This window comes from Salvelinus sp. IW2-2015, linkage group LG27 (genome assembly GCF_002910315.2).
Source record: "Salvelinus sp. IW2-2015 linkage group LG27, ASM291031v2, whole genome shotgun sequence".
Taxonomy (NCBI): domain Eukaryota; kingdom Metazoa; phylum Chordata; class Actinopteri; order Salmoniformes; family Salmonidae; genus Salvelinus; species Salvelinus sp. IW2-2015.
In genome coordinates, this window is record NC_036867.1 from 19,316,753 (window position 1) to 19,338,365 (window position 21,613).

At 44.4% G+C, this 21,613-nt stretch overlaps 1 protein-coding gene across 1 annotated transcript in view; it reads right to left on the bottom strand.

Annotated features, from left to right (window-relative positions):
* The window catches only part of fars2 (phenylalanyl-tRNA synthetase 2, mitochondrial), a 148,012-nt gene that overhangs the window by 79,139 nt on the left and 47,260 nt on the right, over positions 1-21,613 (bottom strand). The window contains 2 exon segments of the mRNA XM_070435523.1: positions 15,190-15,271; positions 15,274-15,320. Of these exon segments, the coding sequence (XP_070291624.1) occupies positions 15,190-15,271; positions 15,274-15,320 (129 nt within the window).

Sequence of the window (21,613 nt, forward strand, 5' to 3'; positions counted from 1 at the left end):
AGGTCGCAATTGTAAATGAGAACGTGTTCTCAATTTGCCTACCTGGTTAAATAAAGGTTAAATAAATAAATAAATAAAAATGGCCTCTGGACTGTAGACTGTTCTACAAGGCAGTGGACAGTGATGGGTATATTCAGCTCGCTGTCTGTCTTCAGAGGCTGTAAGGTCGAGAGGGACAGCTGCAGGACTGGGTGTGTGTCCGTGTGTGCATGCACGCCTGGGAGTGTTGTTTGTAATGATGATTACTGAGCAAGGTTTTGCCGAGCGAGTTCCAGGCAGAGTCCCCCGCGACCCTCTGTTTATAAGAGCAGAGTAAAGAGTGACATTCAACTTGACCTTTTGCTGGCAGCATTAGTCCCCTAGACGCCTAGCCAATGGCCAGCACTGAAGCTGCAAACGCCAAATTCAACCAGGACGATGTCATTCCCCTTGCTCTAACGTGAAGTATTCAAACAGCCTCTCACTTACATGCTCTCTGTTGCTGTTTGACTCAATATTCCATTGGTTACCTACCATCCCGGACCAGTGCTTTTCCCTGGATGACAGTCTGGGGCCAAAAGCAAAACTTTTTAGAGGTTTTCCATTCCAATACTGCTTCTCAAACTCACTAAGACTATTGTGGTTGACCATAGCTGATAAACCAAACTAATCAATGCACAAAGTCACAAATACATACACAAGTCCTGCATTTCAAATCATCTTTCCATGATCCCTCAGAGGCGAAGGAAAGAGACATTCCAGCCTGGCTTTTGTCACCTGTCTGCCTTGCCACTGCTCTAATTACTGAATTGATCCAGTAGATAGCCCTAAGCCCCAACTCTCTCTCACTCCCTATATTTCTCTCTCCTTCTCTCTTTCTCTCACCCTTTCCTCCCCTAGAACCATCCTACTCCAAGGACCCTCTTCAGTCTGGCCGGATCGAAGTTCATCATCACCGCGACACATCGGAACAAGGCCCCACTTCATTTCTTAGAAACGAGCTAAGTGAGAAGTCCTTGTGAAGGAAAGAATAACTTTGTAGAATAAGTAATGAAAAAGAAAATGCGTACCCTTTGCTCAACAGACAACTGACTCAATTGGAGTGTTTTTGAAACGGCACTTAATATAAGTGCTTCCCTCACCGACTTCTTTCAGTGGGATGAGGATAATGGCCGATAGGATAAAAATCTAAAGTAATGGCGGCAGAGATGCCTTTAGAGTAAAATGTGGCAGAGGCTCCCATTTATTTTAGCGTTTTCCCAAGGCCCAATGCTCATTACATAGACCCCATTCACTACCCACACACATTACCCATCCATGTCTTCCGCTAATTAGTAAACACTATAATTAGAGAACCTTCCATTGATACTCCCCTCGGACCGCGGCGCTAACCCGGTGCATCTCTCTTCCTCGCTCCGTGGTAGCTTTTTTGCGTCCGTGTTAACCATTTATTTGATTTCCATGCCATTTGTTAAGGCACTTTACTAATCATTTTTGTTTTGTTTTTGGGGGTACCTGCTAACTGTGTATAGTCAATAACACGAAACCAGGCAATCATGTAGATTCAGGCTTCAATCAGAGTGAACAAATAGTACCCCTATCTGGGACTATGTTTACGTTCAGATTTTTTTCTGTATGATTTTGTTCATTCGGTTGTCGGTCCCTAGTCAGTTTCCCTATAGCTTTCCCAATCCATTTGGCTGCCCATGTCATGGAACCCTCTCTACCCTGTTCCTTGTTCGTTGTATTGGGAGTTCCACTAGAAATCCAAAGTGGGCTTTTTTGGGCAATGTGCCTAGTCAACAGGGTCGTAGTTTTAAGCCTGGTACGGCCATTTAGTTGGCCCATGCGGCTGGAGAGCGAATAATTTCCCCCCTTCGTTAAGTGTGTACACGGTGCGAGTGTACAGGGAGAGAGTGGCGGCGACTCGGCACCAGTGAGAGAAAGCGAGGACTCGCGGTAAACAAGCACTTTGGCCACGCTACACCGGCTTTCATCAGATGGCACAGCACTTCATGACGGGATGAATCACCGCGGCTAAACTCTCAGGGATCCACTACTACGGACTGTGACTCAGCGCCAAGAGCAGTGATTCAAGGAGGCTCTCGTCCAACTGTGGTCTTCATCATAAAACAACCTTACATAAACTGTTTGCGATGCGAACGGGACGATGAATCAGTGCTGGACCAAGGACAAGAAGCACCTGCCTCGCTGTGCTAGGAGGAGGAGGGCGTACCGCCGTACGCATGACTTCCCAAACAAGTTACATCTTTCAAAATGGCTGATGTCCGTCCCTGAGGTAGTAGACGGAGATTCCTTGTCCGTATTCTTTACGACAGCTCGGGGGCTTGTGGGGCGGATGAATGTGATGAATTGGTCAATATCTTGACAAAATAACAAGAGGGGACAGTGTAGAGTCAGCAATAACTGATGAGTGTCGGTTGTCTGAAGGATCTCAGGGAACTGTCCGACATTCTCTGCTCTTAGCCAAAGACGCAGCGGGCCTCAGCCAGCTAGGGTGGAGCGGCGTCTCCACCGATGGGCCGGATGTTCCTAATCAACACTGCTTAGCTATGACGTTGACGAACATTGGTTATGACAGGCTGAAACTCCAGACTGCTCTTTCCAAGTTCTCTCTACCTCTCCTCCTTCCCTCCATCTCTCTCTCTCTCTCTCTCCTTCCCTGTCTCTATCTCTTCCTTTTCTGAGTTTCAAATTTGACGGCTCCATTTGAAGCCTCTCACCCTGACAGAATGGTGTTTACTGTTGGAAATCAATGGGAAGCTGTCTGCGGGAAAAGGTGCACCTGCATCTGCAGCGATTAATTGAGGATGCCCGTGCACCGGCAGTCCACCTGTTAATGAGGAAATAAAACCAAGTTGGACAGCCTTTATTTAATAAAACCCGGGCAAGAACGTTAGCAGATTAAATGGTTTATTGGTTATGCTGACAAAATGGCACCATGTCACACATATCAAACTGATCACAGAATAGCATGCTTGTAGATGGAAAATTTACTATGAGGATTTACAGTACACTCCTTCTTTCCCTCTGTCAAAGGGTCACTCACTATAGCAGTGTATTACTACTGTATGTTCACCTATGTCAGGAGCCACAATACTGGAAAAGTCTACACGGCACCAAAACAGTGCATTGTGGCAGACCTGTCAGCCTGAGGGGCTCTTCCCCTGTGACCCCCACTCTCAATTACATCCAGATTACCCAGCTGCCCCGGGCCGCTTGGCAGCACCTTCAGCATAAATCTGGTCGAGCTCCCATTACGCTCAGTTCAGCCGGCTAATGTCATAAAGCACTGCCTGTTAGAAAACTCTGGGGGATACGGTGCACTGTGCACTAATGCTGTGGGCTAATAAAGACCTAATAACTTGGGGTACTGTATACGAACAGGAGATCATAAAGACGTTGGGATTCTATTACGTACAGAAGGGAAGGGAGACTGGGAATTTGTCATTCTTTCTTTAATGATTTCGAAAGGGTTGTCATCTCTAAAGTATGGAATGTTAATTTCATAATATGGATCCCCCTAATGGTTTCAGATTTTTAATTAGAGAAATGTAATGTTATGTAATGGTTCACATTTCACACTTGACAAATCATTTGAAGGCAAATGTAATTTCCCTTTTATAACGTTTTGGCAAATACTTTACCATCTGCAATAGCACTGTAATTTGCGTTCTATATGCATATACTTTTAAACATCTTACATTTTGTGAGTAACAAATGGTGTGTGATATAGAGTAATGCACTCTGCACTGTACCGTATTGAAGTGTACACGGTAAACAACGATGCATTATTCACAGGCGTTTCCTGCAGTAGCTCCTCTCAGTGCTCCATTAAACTCAATCCCCTCTTTCTCCCTCCCTGGTCTCTCTCTCTCCTGTCTCTCACTCTCTGCCAGCCCCCCACCCCCCTCCCCATACTGTCGCTCCCAGGATACCCCACTCTCCCTGCCAGTTATCCTTCTCTCTGTCATGCCCCTCTCTCTCCCTCCCTGGGATTTTCTCTCTCTCCAACGGCTCCTACTCGCTCCCCAACACTATCCCCTCTCTAGCTTCCTCCCGGGTCTCTCTCTCTCTCTCGCTCTCTCTGCTCCACTCTGGCTCAGGGGCGGTGCTGGGCATTAGCCTGCTGCTTCGCCTCGCCTTCTGGAAAGATCCCTGGAGGGTTCCAACAAAGAGGGCAGATTTTTAACAAGTCTAGCTCTCTACAGCAACTCACTGCCGAAGACAGCCATTTGTCAACCACACACACACACACCTCTCCTCTCCATTTATCTCTAAACATTTCACTGATCCTGTGACAGGACGCTCTGCATGGCTCTCCCTCTTTCACGCACGCACTCCCTCCATGTTCCTGTTGTCTAAATCTCTCCCCCTCCCCCCGTTTCAGTTTTTTTCTCCCTGAGTGTGGAAGCAGTAAATCGTTCATTCAATCCAAAAGATGGCGGCCTGGTGCTCACTTCCCTGCTGAGTAGAGGAGAGACGCGTGGGCCTTGTAAGGGACAGACGGAGGGTCAGGCCAGGTGTGGTGGAGGGGAGAGGTGCTTTGGGTCACACTGAGTTAAGGCCAGGCAGGGTTAAAGAGTACCCACACAGGGACGCACCCACTCACACACGCATGTGCCTTTACACACACACACTTGGTCATGTGCGTCACACATAGAGAGCATGCAGCATATCACAGCGACCAGGCAACAGCCTGGCATACACCATGACGACGCACATTGGTTTTGACAAACCATGCTACAGCCTCTTCTCGTAAATATAAACCAGCAAGGGGGGTATCAATGGAACTTGCCCCCCTCATAAGATTGTAGAGTTGTAACATATACTGCTACTTACATAGTAACACCTTTGTAGCGACATGGTAATATAGCTTAACGGATAAACTACTATGTAACTACATGTTAATATAATGTTACTAATGTAACTAACCGACTGTGCCATTGACTGACTCAGGTAAGAGACCGGTATCGAAACACCGGGAAGAAGAAAAAAAGAAAAACCAGCCCACATTTTACTACCTTCCCTGGGAGGTTGTAAAACACCTCATCTGCTGCAACGCAACATCATCCACGCGGGGCTCAGAGTAAGACCTTTCTCACCGCTCTACCCGCCTGCCCACCACTGGCGTACAGAAGTACTTCCTGTCCAAGCTGTCAGCTTGATTGACAGCGCAGTCGACTTCCCAAATTAATCTGTCCCGATTACATCTGACAGCGTTACGGACCAATAAATGCAGATTTGTGTTACATTTTAGTGCCTATCAGCTTTGATTTGTAGCGCAACGTCCGAGGAATACTAGTGCAGGCCAGTAAAACGTCTCACTATCGACTACAGAACGGCACAAAAGGCAACCCAAACCATTGTTGTCTTTCCAAAACGGCATTCAAACGGAATTCTCGACTTTGAGCTGATTAGACTTTGATGTGACATTTCTGGCAATGCAACTTGTATTTCACCCCATCAAAAAATCTTGAGAAAGATGGAATGGTTTGTTTGAATGTCAGGTGCTGTACATCACCTGGAGGAGTTTCCGCGGTGATGTGACATTTAAAGGAGTTACGTATGCCTGTCATATTGCGATTTCAAAGGCTATAATAGAAGAATACTGTTTGGGGCCTTTGCGGACTTTTAGACAGAACGAGACGCAGACCTTTGAGTCGGAATGATGAATTGATGAATTGAAGGATCAGTTGGCTGATTGATTGATTGACTGATCAAATGACTCTTGCTGTTCTTTTGTCCAATCCCTGGACCTCTAGAGGTAGTTTGTCACGCCCTGACCATAGATTGCTTTGTATGTGTCTATGTTTTGTTTGGTCAGGGTGTGATGTGGGTGGGCATTCTATGTTGTATGTCTAGGTTGTCTGTTTCTATTTGTTTGGCCTAGTATGGTTCTCAATCAGAGGCAGGTGTCAGTCGTTGTCTCTGATTGGGAGCCATATTAAGGTATCCTGTTTTTCATTGTGTTTTGTGGGTGATTGTATTTTCTGTTCAGTGTTTCTTTGTATTCACCGTTCAGGACTGTTTCGTTTCGTTCTCGTTGTTTTGTTTTGTGTTCATGATAATAAATTATCAATATGGACACTTACCACGCTGCGCATTGGTCCTCCTCTTCTCATTCCAACGACGAGCGTGACATAGTTGAACTAATAGTATGCTTAAAGGCAGACTCAGCAATGTGTGACATAATCTTACACTGTGGGGAAACGTACTGCTTCAAAAGATTGCCACCATTGGCAAACTGGGAAGAGGCAATAGCATGCATCATTTTTCAGATTTAAATTTGACCATTGTTGATATCTGTGATCAGGAAGTCACCCAGCTCTACATGATGTCAGATGACTGAGTCTGTTGTAACCTAACATTTTGGGTAACTACTTTACAGTGTTCATATCACAGTGTAATTGCAAGTACAATCATTACATACAGCTGGGAAGAACTATTGTATATTAGAGCGGCGGTAACTCACCAGAACTAACAGCATTACGACCAGGAATACGACTTCCCTGGAGCAGATCCTTCGTTCACTCACCCCAGAGCAATTGAACTTATTCCAAAGGCCGACCCAAAATATCCTTTCGGCAAATCTGACCACGACTTCATCTTGCTCCACCCGTCTTATAGGCAGAAACTCAAACAGGAAGTTCCCGTGCTTCGTACTATTCAACACTGGTCTGACCAATCGGAATCCTCGCTTCAGGATTGTTTTTATCACGTGGACTGGTAGTGTGGGAAGATAATCAAGATGCATACACGGATACGGTGACTGAGTTTATAACAACCCACTGTGACTATTAAAACCTACCCTAACCTGAAACCGTGGATAGACGGTAGCATTCGGCAAAACTGAAAGCACGAACCACCACATTTAACAATGGCAAGGCGACTGGTATTATGGCAGAATATAAACAGTGTAGTTATTCACTCCGCAAGGCAATCAAACAAGCTAAACAGTATAGAGATAAAGTGGAGTTGCAATTTAACAGCCCAGACATGAGACGTATGTGGCAGGAGCTACAGACAATCATGGACTACAAAAGCAAACCAGCCACGTCGCCGAGACCGACGTCTTGCTTCCAGACAGGCTAAACACATTCTTCGCACGCTTTGAGGATAACAATGTGTCACCGACGCGGCTCGCTCGCTACCAAGGACTGTGGGATCTCCTTCTCCGTGGCCGACGTGTGTAAAATATTTTAACGCGTTAACCCTCGCAAGGCTGCCGGTACAGACGGCATCCCTTGCCGCGTCCTCAGAGCATGCGAAGACCAGCTGGCTGGTGTGTTTACGGGCATATTCAACCTCTCCTTATCCCAGTCTGCTGTCCCCACATGCTTCAAGATGGCCACCATTGTTCCTGTACCCAAGAAGGCAAAGGTAACTGAACTTAATGACTATCGCCCCGTAGCACTCACCTCTGTCATCATGAAGTGCTTTGAGAGACTAGTCAAGGATCATATCACCTCTACCTTACCTGCCACCCTAGACCCACTACAATTTGCTTACCTTCCCAATAGATCCACAGACAATGCAATCGCCATCACCCTGCACACTGCCCTATGCCATCTGGACAAGAGGAATACCTTTGTAAGAATGCTATTTATTGACTATAGCTCAGCATTCAACACCATAGTCCCCTCCAAACTCATCATTAAGCTTGAGTCCCTGGGTCTGAACCCCGCCCTGTGCAACTGGGTCCTGGACTTCCTGACAGGCCGCCCCCAGGTGGTGAAGGTAGGAGACATCACCTCTACTCCGCTGATCCTCAACATTGGGGCCCCACAAGAGTGTGTGCTCAGCCCCCTCCTGTACTCCCTGTTCACCCATGACTGCGTTGCCAAGCACGCCTCCAACTCAATCATCAAGTTCGCAGACGACACAACAGTAGTAGGCTTGATTACCAAAGATGACGAGACAGCCTACAGGGAGAAGGTGAGGGCTCTGGGAGTGTGGTGCCTTGAAAACAACCTCTCACTCAACGTCAACAAAACAAAGGAGATAATCGTGGACTTCAGGAAACAGCAGAGGGAGCACCCCCCCCCCCATCCACATCGACGGGACAGCAGTGGAGAGGGTAGAACGTTTTAAGTTCCTTGGTGCACACATCACTGACAAACTGAAATGGATCACCCACACAGACAGTGTGGTGAAGAAGGTTCAACCTCAGGAGGCTAAAGACAATTGGCTTGTCACCTAAAACCCTTTACAAATATTTACAGATGCACAATTGAAAGCATCCTGTCGGGCTGTATCACTGCCTGGTACGGCAACTGCACCGCCCGCAACCGCAAGGCTCTCCAGAGGGTGGTGTAGTCTGCACAACGCATTACCGGGGGCAAACTACCCGCCCTCCAGGACACCTACAGCACCCAATGTCACAGGAAGGCCAAAAATATCATCAAGGACATCAACCACCCGAGCCACTGCCTGTTTACCCCGCTATCATCCAGAAGGCGAGGTCAGTACAGGTGCATCAAAGCTGGGAACGAGAGACTGAAACACAGCTTCTATCTCCAGGTCATCAGACTGTAGACATAGACTAGGAATCACTGGCCACTTTAAGGAATGGAAGACTAGTCACTTTAATAATGTTTACATATCTGGTATTACTCATCTCATGTGTATATACTGTTTTCTATACTATTCTACGGTATCGCATTCATCTAATAATGCTTACATATCTTGCATTACTCATCTCATATGTACAGTTGAAGTTGGAAGTTTACATACCCCTTAGCCAAATACATTTAAACTCAGTTTTTCACAGTTCCTGACATTTAATCCTAGCTAAAATTCCCTGTCTTAGGTCAGTTAGGATCACCACTTTATTTTAAGAATGGGAAATGTCAGAATAATAGTAGAGAGAATGATTTATTTTAGCTTTATTTTAACATTCTCAGTGGGTCAGAAGTTTACATACACTCAATTAGTATTTGGTAGCATTGCCTTTAAATTGTTTAACTTGGGTCAAACATTTTGGGTAGCATTCCACAAGCTTCACACAATAAATTGGGTGAATTTTGGCCCATTCCTCCTGACAGAGCTGGTGTAACTGAGTCAGGTTTGTAGGCCTCCTTGCTCGCACACGCTTTTTCAGTTCTGCCCACAAATTTTCTATAGGATTGTGATGGCCACTCCAATACCTTGACTTTGTTGTCCTTAAGCCATTTTGCCACAACTTTGGAAGTATGCTTGGAGTCATTGTCCATATGGAAGACCCATTTGCGACCAAGCTTTAACTTCCTGACTGATGTCTTGAGATGTTGCTTCAATATATCCACATAATTTCCCTCCCCATGACGCCATCTATTTTGTGAAGTGCACCAGTCCCTCATGCAGCAAAGCACCCCCACAACATGATTCTTCCACCCCCGTGCTTCACAGTTGGGATGGTGTTCTTCGACTTGCAAGCCTCCCCCTTCTTCCTCCAAACATCACGATGGTCATTGTGGCCAAACAGTTCTATTTTTGTTTCATCAGACCAGAGGACATTTCTCCAAAAAGTATGATCTTTGTCCCCATGTGCAGTTGCAAACCGTAGTCTGGCTTATTTATGGCGGTTATGGAGCAGTGGCTTCTTCCTTGTTGAGCGGCCTTTCGGGTTATGTTGCACTTTTCTCACCAAAGTATGTTCATCTCTAGGAGACAGAATGTGTCTCCTTCCTGAGCGGTATGACGGCTGCGTGGTCCCATGGTGTTTATACTTGCATACTATTGTTTGTACAGATGAACGTGGTACCTTCAGGTGTTTGGAAATTTCTCCCAAGGATGAACCAGACTTGTGGAGGTCTACAATTTTTTTTCTGAGGTCTTGGCTGATTTCTTTTGATTTTCCCATGATATCAAGCAAAGAGGCACTGAGTTTGAAGGTAGGCCTTGAAATACATCCACAGGTACACCTCCAGTTGACTCAAATTATGTCAATTAGCCTATCAGAAGCTTCTAAAGCCATGACATAATTTTCTGGAATTTTCCAGCTGTTTAAAGGCACAGTCAACTTAGTGTATGTATACTTCTGACCCACTGGAATTGTGATACAGTGAATTATAAGTGAAATAATCTATCTGTAAACAATTGTTGGAAAAATTACTTGTGTCATGCACAAAGTAGATGTCCTAACCGATTTGCCAAATCTATAGTTTGTTGACAAGAAATTTGTGGAGTGGTTGAAAAACGAGTTTTAATGACTCCAACCTAAGTGTATGTAAACTTCTAACTTCAACTGTATATACTGTTTTCTATACTATTCTACTGTATCTTAGTCTGTTCCACTCTGACATTGCTCGTCCATATGTATATAGTCTTAATTCATTCCTACTTAGATTTGTGTGTATTGGGTATATGTTGTGTAATTTGTTATATATTACTTGTTAGATATTACTGCACTGTTGGAGCTGGAAGCACAAGCATTTCGCTACAACAACAATAACATCTGCTAATCACGTGTATGTGACCAATAACATTTGCTTTGATTTGGCAGTGTAACAGGTATTACACTGACAGTACAGAAGTAACCCTAACTCTAAGTACATTGTAAATAATAAGTGATTACAGTACTTGTTGCTCTAAACGATGATTGTTATCTGCTTGTTTTACCTACTTTAGTTGCACTCACTGATGGTAAGTTGCTCTGGATAAGAGTGTCTGCTAAATTAGTAAAATGTAAATGTACTAAGAACACTAAAATGGTTTACAATGTAGTGGACAGTGACAAGGAGAAAGCTTGTGCATTTATTGATTTGTGACGCAGTGTCCTCTTTCCACAGGACACGGTGTACACCAAGGAGATGGGGGAAACAAGGCTCGGAAGACTCCTCTCTCCTTGTGCAGGTTAAATATAAATGACGTACAGACAGAGACACAAGGGTACCGTCGCCCGTCCGCTCTCATCAGGAGCAGCTTGCCCAATTCCATGAGTCAGCGTTTCTGCTGGTGGAAAAAAAACAATTAGCCAGCCATCTTGTTCATAAAAGTGACATTTCTAAAGGTTAACAGGGAGGACATCTGTCACGTTTAGCTGGGGCTAAAATGGAGTTTGATATCACGTGGCGGTAATTTGAGTAATTGTGAAATTTATTGTCGAAGGGGGGCTGCGTATCGATGTGAGCACGGCCACCTCGGCTCATCTCTTTGTGGGTAAAAAAGGGGATAATGCAGGGGCTCTGATGCATTGGTGATACTGCGCCACAAATGATCCCAAAATTCTGATGACTTTGAGGAGGTTCAGTGTCATAATATGCTGTTTCAAATTCACACATACTAACACCCTCAAAGACACACACATACCTGATAGACAGGAGAACAGGCAGACATACAAACAGACAGACATGTACGTATTGTGAAAGTAAGAGACTTGTAATGATCCTGATGATTGTGATCATGTTCTGTCTCAAGTTCACAATAAACACATGCGCACGCACGCACGCACACACAGACACACACACGCGCATGCACACAGACCCATTAGACCCTAATGCCACCACGGAATGTATCATATTTATGGATGTCATTAATGGAGTGTAGGGAAAAGGTTGCTATTTAAAAAAGATTAAGAACAGGGACAGAGATTAATGTTCACAGGGGTTTTTACAAACTGCGGGCCCCTTGTTTCGCCATTAAACACAATCCACACACTCTGTTCGGTAAACCAGTAGGACGCGGGGTGGGCATAAGTCTTTTGCCACACTCTGTCCACCGCCCGCCCCTTACGCCCTGCCCTGTATTTAAAAATGAGACATCAACCACTGAGGCTTAGGGGTGAACGCCAAGGACCGGTTTGTGGAGGAAAAGGAAACAGCTTTGTCACTACAGGGAGGGAGAGGGTCCCTCTCAAGAGTGCATCTCAATAAGTTGGTTAAGTCACTTCCTCTCTTTGTCTCCTTTCCCTGAGCGGCAATGACTTGTAAAGAGTGGATTGGTGAAGTGAAGACATCTGCCATTTGCTTTCACCCATCCTGTGTTTTCAGGTTTATTGCAAATTTCAAACGTAAAAATGGGGGAGAACAAGGCAACGTCCTACTAAAAAGTTGTTACTGCTACCTAGGCTTGGGAGGTATATCGTATATACCGTATACCGGGGTATTTGGAAATAGTCACGGGAGGGTTTTTCTATACCGTCACTTCCGTTGAAACTATTTTTTTTTTTTACTAATTTGAATATTTGTAGCTACTTTGGATGTCTGTCCTGCAAATATTTTAGGTCAGAGACTTTGTACAATTTTCGCAATGCGTTTGTTAGCATTTAGTTACTATTCTCTATGGTATTTTACATGTATTTGTTAGCATTGCTAACCTCCGGAATACAAAGGCTCAGTGAGGTTTGAAAATACCGCCCCTTCTGTTCAGTGCTGGTATGGCACAAGGTAGGTATGAACGCCCACGCCTGCTGCTACCTTTCAACACAGAGCCTTCATTTTCCGCAACTCTAAATCCTTGATAGGAATGAGATGGAATCAGGCCTCTGATGTGGTAATTCATTAGCTAAGGCAAAGCCAATCAGTCTTTGTGATTGATCTGTCACTGGGCCAATCCTGTTTGTTCCTGTCAGTACTGGGATTAGTCCAAAAGGCTCTGTTTGTTAATTGCGTGCGTGCGTGCGTGCGTGCGTGCGTGCGTGCGTGCGTGCGTGCGTGTGTGTGTGTGTGAGAGAGAGAGAGTGAGTGAGAGAGAAAGAGAGGTTTGTGTCTATGACAAAGAGAAATAGAGATTAAGAGAAAGAGAGATATCGAAATAGACAGCGAGAGAGACAGAGAGAAAAAGAGTAGGTGTGTGCGTGAGTGAGTGCAAAACAAACAGAGCGAGCCTCAAGTCGGCGACGTGAATCAGATCAAATGAACATGTGCCATTAACAAACATTGACCCTTGGTCCTTCATTGTCATTAGATTAAGGGCTCCACTCAGAGCAAACAGCACTTGGCTCAGCTCACCTTCGATGGCCACTGGCACGCTGGAAAAGTGTGCTCTTCACGGATGAATCCCGGTTTCAACTGTACCGGGCAGATGGCAGACAGCCTGTATGGCTTCGTGTGGGCGAGCGGTTTGCTGATGTCAACGTTGTGAACAGAGTGCCCACTGGTGGCGATGGGGTTATGGTATGGGCAGGCATAAGCTACGGACAACCAACACAATTGCATTTTATTGATGGCAATTTGAATGCACAGAGATACCGTGACGAGGTCCTGAGGCCCATTGTCGTGCCATTCATCCGGCACCATCACCTCATGGTACAGCATGATAATGCATGGCCCCATGTCGCAAGGATCTGTACAAAATTCCTGGAAGCTGAAAATGTCCCTGTTCTTCCATGGCCTGCATACTCACCAGACATGTCACCCATTGAGCATGTTTGGGATGCTCTTTATCGACATGTACACCGGCGTGTTTCAGGTCCCGCCAATATCCAGCAACTTCGCACAGCCATTGAAGAGGAGTGAGACACCATTACACATGCCACAATCAAACAGCCCGATTAATTTTATGCAAAGGTGATATGTTGCGATGCATGATGCAAATGGTGGTCACACCAGATACTGACTGGTTTTCTGATCCACGCCCATACCTTTTTATTTAAGGCATCTGTGACCAACTGATGCATATCTGTATTCCCAGTCATGTGAAACGCATAGATTAGGGTCTAATTTATTTATTTCATTTGACTGATTTCCATATATGAACTGTAACTCAGTAAAATCTTAGAAATTCTTGCATGTTGCGTTTATATTTCCATTCAGTGTAGATGCTATGAGACACATTCGCTATAAAACAGCAAACAAGCCAATCCCGAGCCCCTCTGATGAATTGAGTATAGCTTAACCTTTGCTCTCCGAGCCTATTTGTCAAGCAGTGGAATAGATCCAATTTACCCCTAATCTCAAACAAGCCTGTACAAACCAAACAAAGAACATTCACTGCATCTTGTATTATTATAATTAGTCAGTTTAACATATTTGATACATTTTCGTAATATGTAATGCATAGAGTCATTTGTTTTAAGTTGTTGTATACGTGTTATATGTGGGGGGGTTTTGTCTCTCACAAGAAGCACATTTTATAGGGGTGAATGGGGTGGGCATGGGGGGGAATGTGGAGGGGCATGGGGAGGGTTGTCTGTGTTTTTGGGATAGTGAAAACCTCATCGCGGTGGTAACAATTCATTAAACAATTCAGTTAAAAGTAATAAACCGGGGCCTCCCGGGTGGCGCAGTGGTCTAGGGCACTGCATCGCAGCTCTGGGTTCGCGCCCAGGCTCTGTCGCAGCCGGCCGCGACCGGGAAAACCTCATCGACCTCATTGTGCGTGGGGCGACGCACAATTGGCCTAGCGTCGTCCGGGTTAGGGAGGGTTTGGCCGGTAGGGATATCCTTGTCTCATCGCGCTCCAGCGACTCCTGTGGCGGGCCGGGCGTAGTGCGCGCTAACCAAGGGGGCCAGGTGCACAGTGTTTCCTCCGACACATTGGTGCGGCTGGCTTCCGGGTTGGAGGCGCGCTGTGTTAAGAAGCAGTGCGGCTTGGTTGAGTTGTGCTTCGCATGGCTTTCGACCTTCATCTCTCCCGAGCCCGTACGGGAGTTGTAGCGATGAGACAAGATAGTAATTACTAGCGATTGGATACCACGAAAATTGGGGAGAAAAGGGGGTAAAATTATTATTTTTTTAAAGAAAAAAAAAAAAAAAAAAACAATGTTTCAGCTGTAATGCCCTCATCAGAGTGTGACAATATGCCCATCGTTGTTCAGTGGTGGCGCCCTTGGCCTGCTGTTTGAGTACCACTGCTGTACATCTTGTTGAGGGAATGTTGTCTTACCTTGGATGTGTGATGGATGAGAGCTCTGTTTCTCAAACCTCCTCTCGAGTACCCCCTGCAATTCTACTTATTTGTCTCAACTGGACAACTAATCATCAAGCCCTTGAATCAGGTGCGAGTCAAGTAGTTGAATCAGATGCGCTAGCTAGTAGCGCGAAACACTGTGTTAAGAGTAACCAGGGTCGTATTCACTAGGAACCGAATGGAAGTAAACTGACTGAACCGTGGTGGGACTACCTGAACTTGTCCGATAAGAAACGCTTGTTTTCGTTGCAAAACAGTGCTACGGTGTGCACTAATGAATACAACCCAGGTGTGCTAGCACTGGGAAACACTGTGTTAGAGTATCACAGCTGTCTTGTGAAGAACATGGCGTCTTACTTTGGATGCGTGAACTGGTTGATCTTCTCCACTAGGTCTCTTCCGACGCTCCTCACCAGGTCATAGAAGTCCTTCTCCTCGGCCAGAAGTAGATGTCGCAGGTCAGAGGTGGGTACTTACTGAGAGGTTGAGAAGGGGAGGAGGAGGAGAGGGACGTGAACGAGAGAGAAAAAGAATTGAGTGCACTTTTAGAAGAAAAAAAACTAAAAAAGGAGAGACCGCAATCCGCACTTTGCGTTTGTCACCAATCGCTTTGTTTTAGATTTTTAAATCAATTTCTAACCAACAGCCAATGGAATTCATGCTTTGAATTTCATACCCAAATCATCTAAGTCACTTCAAACCTAGTTATAGAGCTGCTACAAGCTATTTTTAGATCATTTTAGACCAATTATTTGCCTGATCCATTTAGGGTAAAGAGTTTCCACACAGAGAAACTAAGAGGAAGATGAAGAAGAGCAAAAGAGTGGGTGATAAAGAACCGGTAATGACAAAAGAGTAGAGACGCTGTGACAACATTCCCTTTCGAATCGTGTTGTGGAAAGCAGAGGTTGAAACAAATCACGTCAAACATTTTCGGTGGAGGATAGAACAGGAAGATAAAAACACATTAAAATCTGTGGAACTTTCCACAGGCTACACTGGAACAGACTGCAGGGAGGCGAACCAGACAGGCCTGTGTGTTGTGAAGCCAGGAGTCGGAGTTTGACTCGTACCCGACGGGAGTTGCACAACATCCGGGCTTTGGGAATCCCTGGTCTCTCCTCAGACCCCTCACACTGGGGAAATATGAGGCTAATTAGACACTCTCGCTGAATCCCAAATCAAACTCTAGCCCCTCTTCACTAGGCACTTCGGTAGAAGGCACTTCTGTAGATCTGAAGAGATTGGATAGGGGTAAGCAATATGGAGAAATTCCACCAGGCCTATCTGAAGGCAAAGTGAAGCAAGTAGCATATTGCTTACACTTATCCCTTCAGATCTACAGGAGTGGCTAGGGGTTGATTTGGGATTTAGAATAAACCTCTTCTTCCAAAGACATAAATGGATCCCCTTGTCTTTGGTAGTACTGTACAATAGTACAATAATGGTCTTTTAGCAAAGGCTTTCATCCAAAGCAACTTCCAGCTAATGCATATCCTCAAACCACCAACTATGCTGCATCAAATACCACAGTCCAACCGAACCATAAGAAATATGGGTCCAAAAAACACCTCCCCTGGCTGTAAAGAGGATGAATAATCCCAAGTGTCAACCAGTCCAGAGCGGTGTTGGTCTCTGGGGCCAGGAGGGTGGACCAGGCCTCTGCCACCGGTCTTGAAGTGTATTCAGAGGGCAGTGGAAAACACAGAGGGAGTGAAAGGAAACTCTGCTGACCTCCCCGGTCACACCTCATTACCAGTCCAGCGTTTAGAGAGAGGATTGGGGGAGTGGGTGGAGGCAGGAAGAGAAGCCGTGACCAAGCGCAGCGAGAGTGCACAGGCTCTGGGCAGCAGCAGAGGTGACACGTCAGTCCATCCAAACCCGGTTCCCGGTACAAGTTGGAGAGCGCGGGCAATAAATAATGCCAACAAGGTCATTAGGCGTCATGTAGGGCGGGATGTCTCTCTTCTCCTACCCCTTCCTGCTCCTTCCTCCTTTACCGCTGTGGGCCCGGAGTGAGTGATGGAGGGAGGCTGAGGGAGAGATGGGCTGAAAAATGAGCGGGAGACGGAGTGATCGCTCACCGACTGCTTGCTTCCCACTCCAGGGCCACAGTCCGGCCCTGCCATATTGTGGGCAGTAGAGTGTCTTATATAGTGTGGGCATGGTCCGGCCCTGCCATATTGTGAGCTATAAAATGTCTTGCATAATGTGGGTGTTTCATAGGCCTGCAGAATACCTATATTGAAAGGTGGTGGCTTTTTGACAACAGAAACCTTCCTTGACTAATTAAAATTACTTGTGAAAAGTGGACGTCTGCCATAATAAAAATTCCACTCGATACACTGTGCAGTGCAGCGTCTGCCATATTCAAGAAGTGTCGCATAGATAACTCGGTCAGGTAGGTGTTGACAAAGGTCAATGTGAACGTCTCATCATGTACAAACTTCAATCAAATCCAATTAAATGATGTGTAATTCTGTTCAAAGTAAGCATGTTCAAAAAGTTATGGTTATGGCCCCCCCAAAAATCTATCAATACTGGGTAGTTAATATCGCCATTAAAAGCGATATTAGTTTCTGGCCAAATCCTTCAACAATGACGGCTACCATCGAGTCATCTCAGCAAACAGGTGACGTCCTAAGGACAATAGGCGACGTTATGTCCCTTTAAGGGTTTCGGCGAGACGTTATCCCACTGACGTTCTTGGGACCGTAAGAGGACGTTCAGTACAGGTCCCGGTCTGGTCGCAGTATAACTGTCACGACTTCTGCCGAAGTCAGCCCCCCTCCTTGTTCGGGCGGCGTTTGGCGATCGACGTCACCGGCTTTCTCGCCATCGCCGCTCCATTTTTCGCATATCCATTTGTCTTGTCTTGTTTCCATACACACCTGGTTTTCATTTCCCCAATTAACCTACTTGTATTTAACCCTCTGTTTCCCATCATGTTTTGTGTGTAATTGTTTTCATGTTAGGTGGTGTTAGTTTCCGCGCTCTACTTTTATGTTCCGATTTTTGAGCGTGTTTGATTCATGTAGTGCTCTCGTTTTTTTGGAACTATAATAAAAGTGCGCCTGTTCATTATAATCTGCTCTCCTGCACTTGACTTCGCCTCCAATACACCATCCTGACAATAACATTATAATAAGGTATTTTGATGTTCATTAGGGAACGTTACGAGAAGGTTCCTGTTTGGTTCTGATAGGACGTTATCCATGTGACATTCAATGACCTAAAGGGGACATTTCATAATGGTCTTGACCAGTGGTTCTCAACTGGTTTTGCCTCTGGACCAAAATTGAACCAGGCTGTTTCAGTCGCGATCCAATATTCGTGTCGCAATTTTGTAAAAAGTTTTTCCTTTTTACTAGTCCTTAGGACGTTGTGTGATGGACCCAAGGGAATGTTCTCTTGGGGACCTTTGTCTAGTTCCCTGTAAGTTACCAGGAAGTCATTGAGGACCATGTTAGGATGTTTGTAAGATCTTCTCAAGACATTTATTTTACCAGTAGTCAGGATGTTAAACGATGGTCCCAGGTGTCCCAAACCATTATAAGTAAATTAATGAAATGGTATGGTGGTTTTAAGGTAAGTGGTACGCTGTTCAGTTAAAACTGTGTAAAAATATTTAATCAATGACAATGATGATTACATTTGACATGATCACTTAGTAGTATTGACTTTCAATATGACTCCACCTCAGATTTGAACTAGGGCTATTACTGTGACCGTATTAGCGCCAAACCGGCGGTCACGATTCATGATGGCAGTCAAATTCCACGTGACCGTTTAGTCACGGTAATTAGGATTCTCCAAGCTCTGATGCTGCTGATGTAGTAGCCACTAAACTTGCTAACTGCCTGGTACCCGCAATTGTTCCTCTAATTACTCTGACATCAATGCAAATCTAATCAAACACTTAATGAGAGCCCATGAGCTGATGTTGCACATTTCTATAGGCTATGCAATTGTGTGAGAAAACAGAGTGATGGCCTCTATTAAAAAGAGGAGGATTCCATCAGCGTTGGAATACTGTATATTGTCTGTTAACAAATACATTGTTTACACGCAATGGATTAAAACAACTTTTTGGGAGGTTATGATGGGGTAAAACAGTTGAGCTACACTCATGAGGCATTTATAGTTGACAGCCTATTCTTTAATAATCAATAGGCATATACAGTATAATTCATGTAAATGATCAAAACAGCTGTAAATATCACCTTTAACACTGTGTTTAATTGACCAAAGGGCCCGGTTAAAAGGCCCCCCATAAGGGTACAGCAGCGGCGGCTTCACCTCTGCCTGAACCGGCACCTGCACTCCACCTGTCTCTACGCAGTGAGAAGGACTCATGCATAAAACATCCCGACAGTGGGATAGCGTTGAGTGGCATGCGCAAGCCTGTCCTCTCGACCCAGGCCGTAGAGAATAAAAGCCTGAGGTAAAGTGAAGAAAGAAAGAATGTAGTAGGTAGCGTAAGAGTTATGAGTGATGCTGAACTGAAGTGGTACTTAGTAGTTCTTAGCAGTATGTTACTTGAAGCGGATGTGGTTCAATGTCTGAGCTGAGTGTCATTCCCTGGGGCAAACCAAACAGGATATACAATTTAAGAAGCTATTACGTGCAGTTGCCACACCCCTGTGGCAAAAACAAATGTTCGGAAAAGACTTAAATGCAAGATTATTTGACGGGAGCACAATGCGTAAGCGAATTAGGAAGCAGGCAAACAATGACAGTCATGCTGTGGTCAACATGGATAAGCTAAACGGCTTCGGCAGCTCTACATTGGTCCTTTCCTGGTGAACAAAACCTTGGTTTTAGTGGGATAATGGGCATGCTTGGGCATTCTTATTCACACAACCGAGGGAAAAACAGCTCACGAAAACATTACAGTAAACACGGGCGTGACGAGGAATACCAATGGTCCCAGACGGCACAGAGGGCATTAGGAAAAAGAGAAAAACTCTCCTCCAGGAAAGAGAATAGAAGAGGTGGATGGAAAAGTTAATGCGCTTTCAAACATGAGCTATGAAGGCTATAGGCGGTCAGGAGGGAAAATGTAAAACGTGTGTGTACACGTTTGATGAGTGGGTGGGGGGTCAGGGTCAGGGAGACGAAGGCAGAAGCAGAGACGGAGGGTGTAAAGCAGCAGTAACTAAACAGAGACTGTCAAAAGGTAGAGGAGAGAATATTAAATATCTATCTATAGTGTCTGAAGTGGAGCATAATGTAGCCTGCCTGAGCAAGAACCTCCATTGAATGAAAACTAACGAGCCATAAACTACCTTCAGGTATGAAGTATGAAACCGTGTGTTCCTCTGTGATTCGACATGCGTATTACCTAGTGTCAATTCGAGAGAGATTTTGGCCAATCATTCTTCATCCATGCCTTCCTTCATTCATTAATTCTTATATTCAGTTTCGGGGTTCTAATTGTATCGTTTGATTGTTATTGTTTATGATCCAGGAGCTAGAATGTAAGAAATTCCAGAACACTATGCTTGAAAAGTACCACTTATTTATTTTACTTCTGCAGTGCCTTCAGAAAGTATTCACACTCCTTGACTGTTTTCACATTTTGTTGTCTTACAAAAAGTGAGATTAAAATGGATTTAATTGTCATTTTTTTTCAACGATCTACACAAAATACTCTATTGTCAAAGTGGAAGAAAAATTTGAACTTTTATTTTTATTTTTAAGGAAAATATATATATATATTTTATCTTGATTAGATAAGCATTCAATCCTCTGAGTCAATACATGTTAGAATCACCTTTGGCAGCAATTACAGCTGTGAGTCTTCGTGGGTAAGTCTCGAAGAGTTTTACAAACCTGGATTGTGCAACATTTGCCCATTATCTTTAAGAAATTATTCAAATTGTCAAATTTTATTTTTTAGGGGGTAGATCAGCTTTATTACTGCAGATAGATTGTGGCTTCTACCAATGTAATTGTCTTCATCATTTCCAATCCCCCATATATTTTTGGGGTAAATATATAAAATATATATATCTTTAATACATTTTCCCCTAACCCTACCACCCCTCCCCAAATTGGAGTAAACTAATGGACAACAACACTTAGGCTTCTACTTCCTGCTTATACATACTAAATACATTTTACAGACACAGTATATTTTACAATAGTTATCTTTTGTTTGTTTTTAGTCCAAATTTGGGCCGCAGGTGATTTTATTTGGTCCCCTAAGTTTTCTGAGCAAAAGAAAAGTTGTTTAATTTTTATTGTTGGACATAAAAGACTGTAAAAACACCAGCAAATCAGCTCTATGTGATTTACTTACCAAAGTTACCAGAATTTTGGTTATTTTGGTAATTAACAGAAAATACATGGCAATCTATCGTAACTTGATCATTTATACTTGAGTAACTTAAAAATATATATTTGTACAGTGCCTTTCAAAATAATTCAGACCCCTTGACTTTTTTCACATTTTGTTAATTTACAGCCTTATTCTAAAATGGATTGAGTAAAAAAAAAAACTCAGCAATCTGCACACAATACCCAATAATGAGAAAGCAAAAACTAGTTTTTTGAAATGGTTGCAAATGAAAAAAAAACGTATTTACATAAGTATTCAGAACCTTTGCTATGAGACTCGAAATTGAGCTCAGGTGCATCCTGTTTCCATTTATCATCCTTAGATGTTTCTACATCTTGATTGGAGTCCACCTGTGGCAAATTCAATTAATTGGACATGATTTGGAAAGGCACACACCTGTCAGTAAAAGGCACATGACAGCCCGCTTGGAGTTTGCCA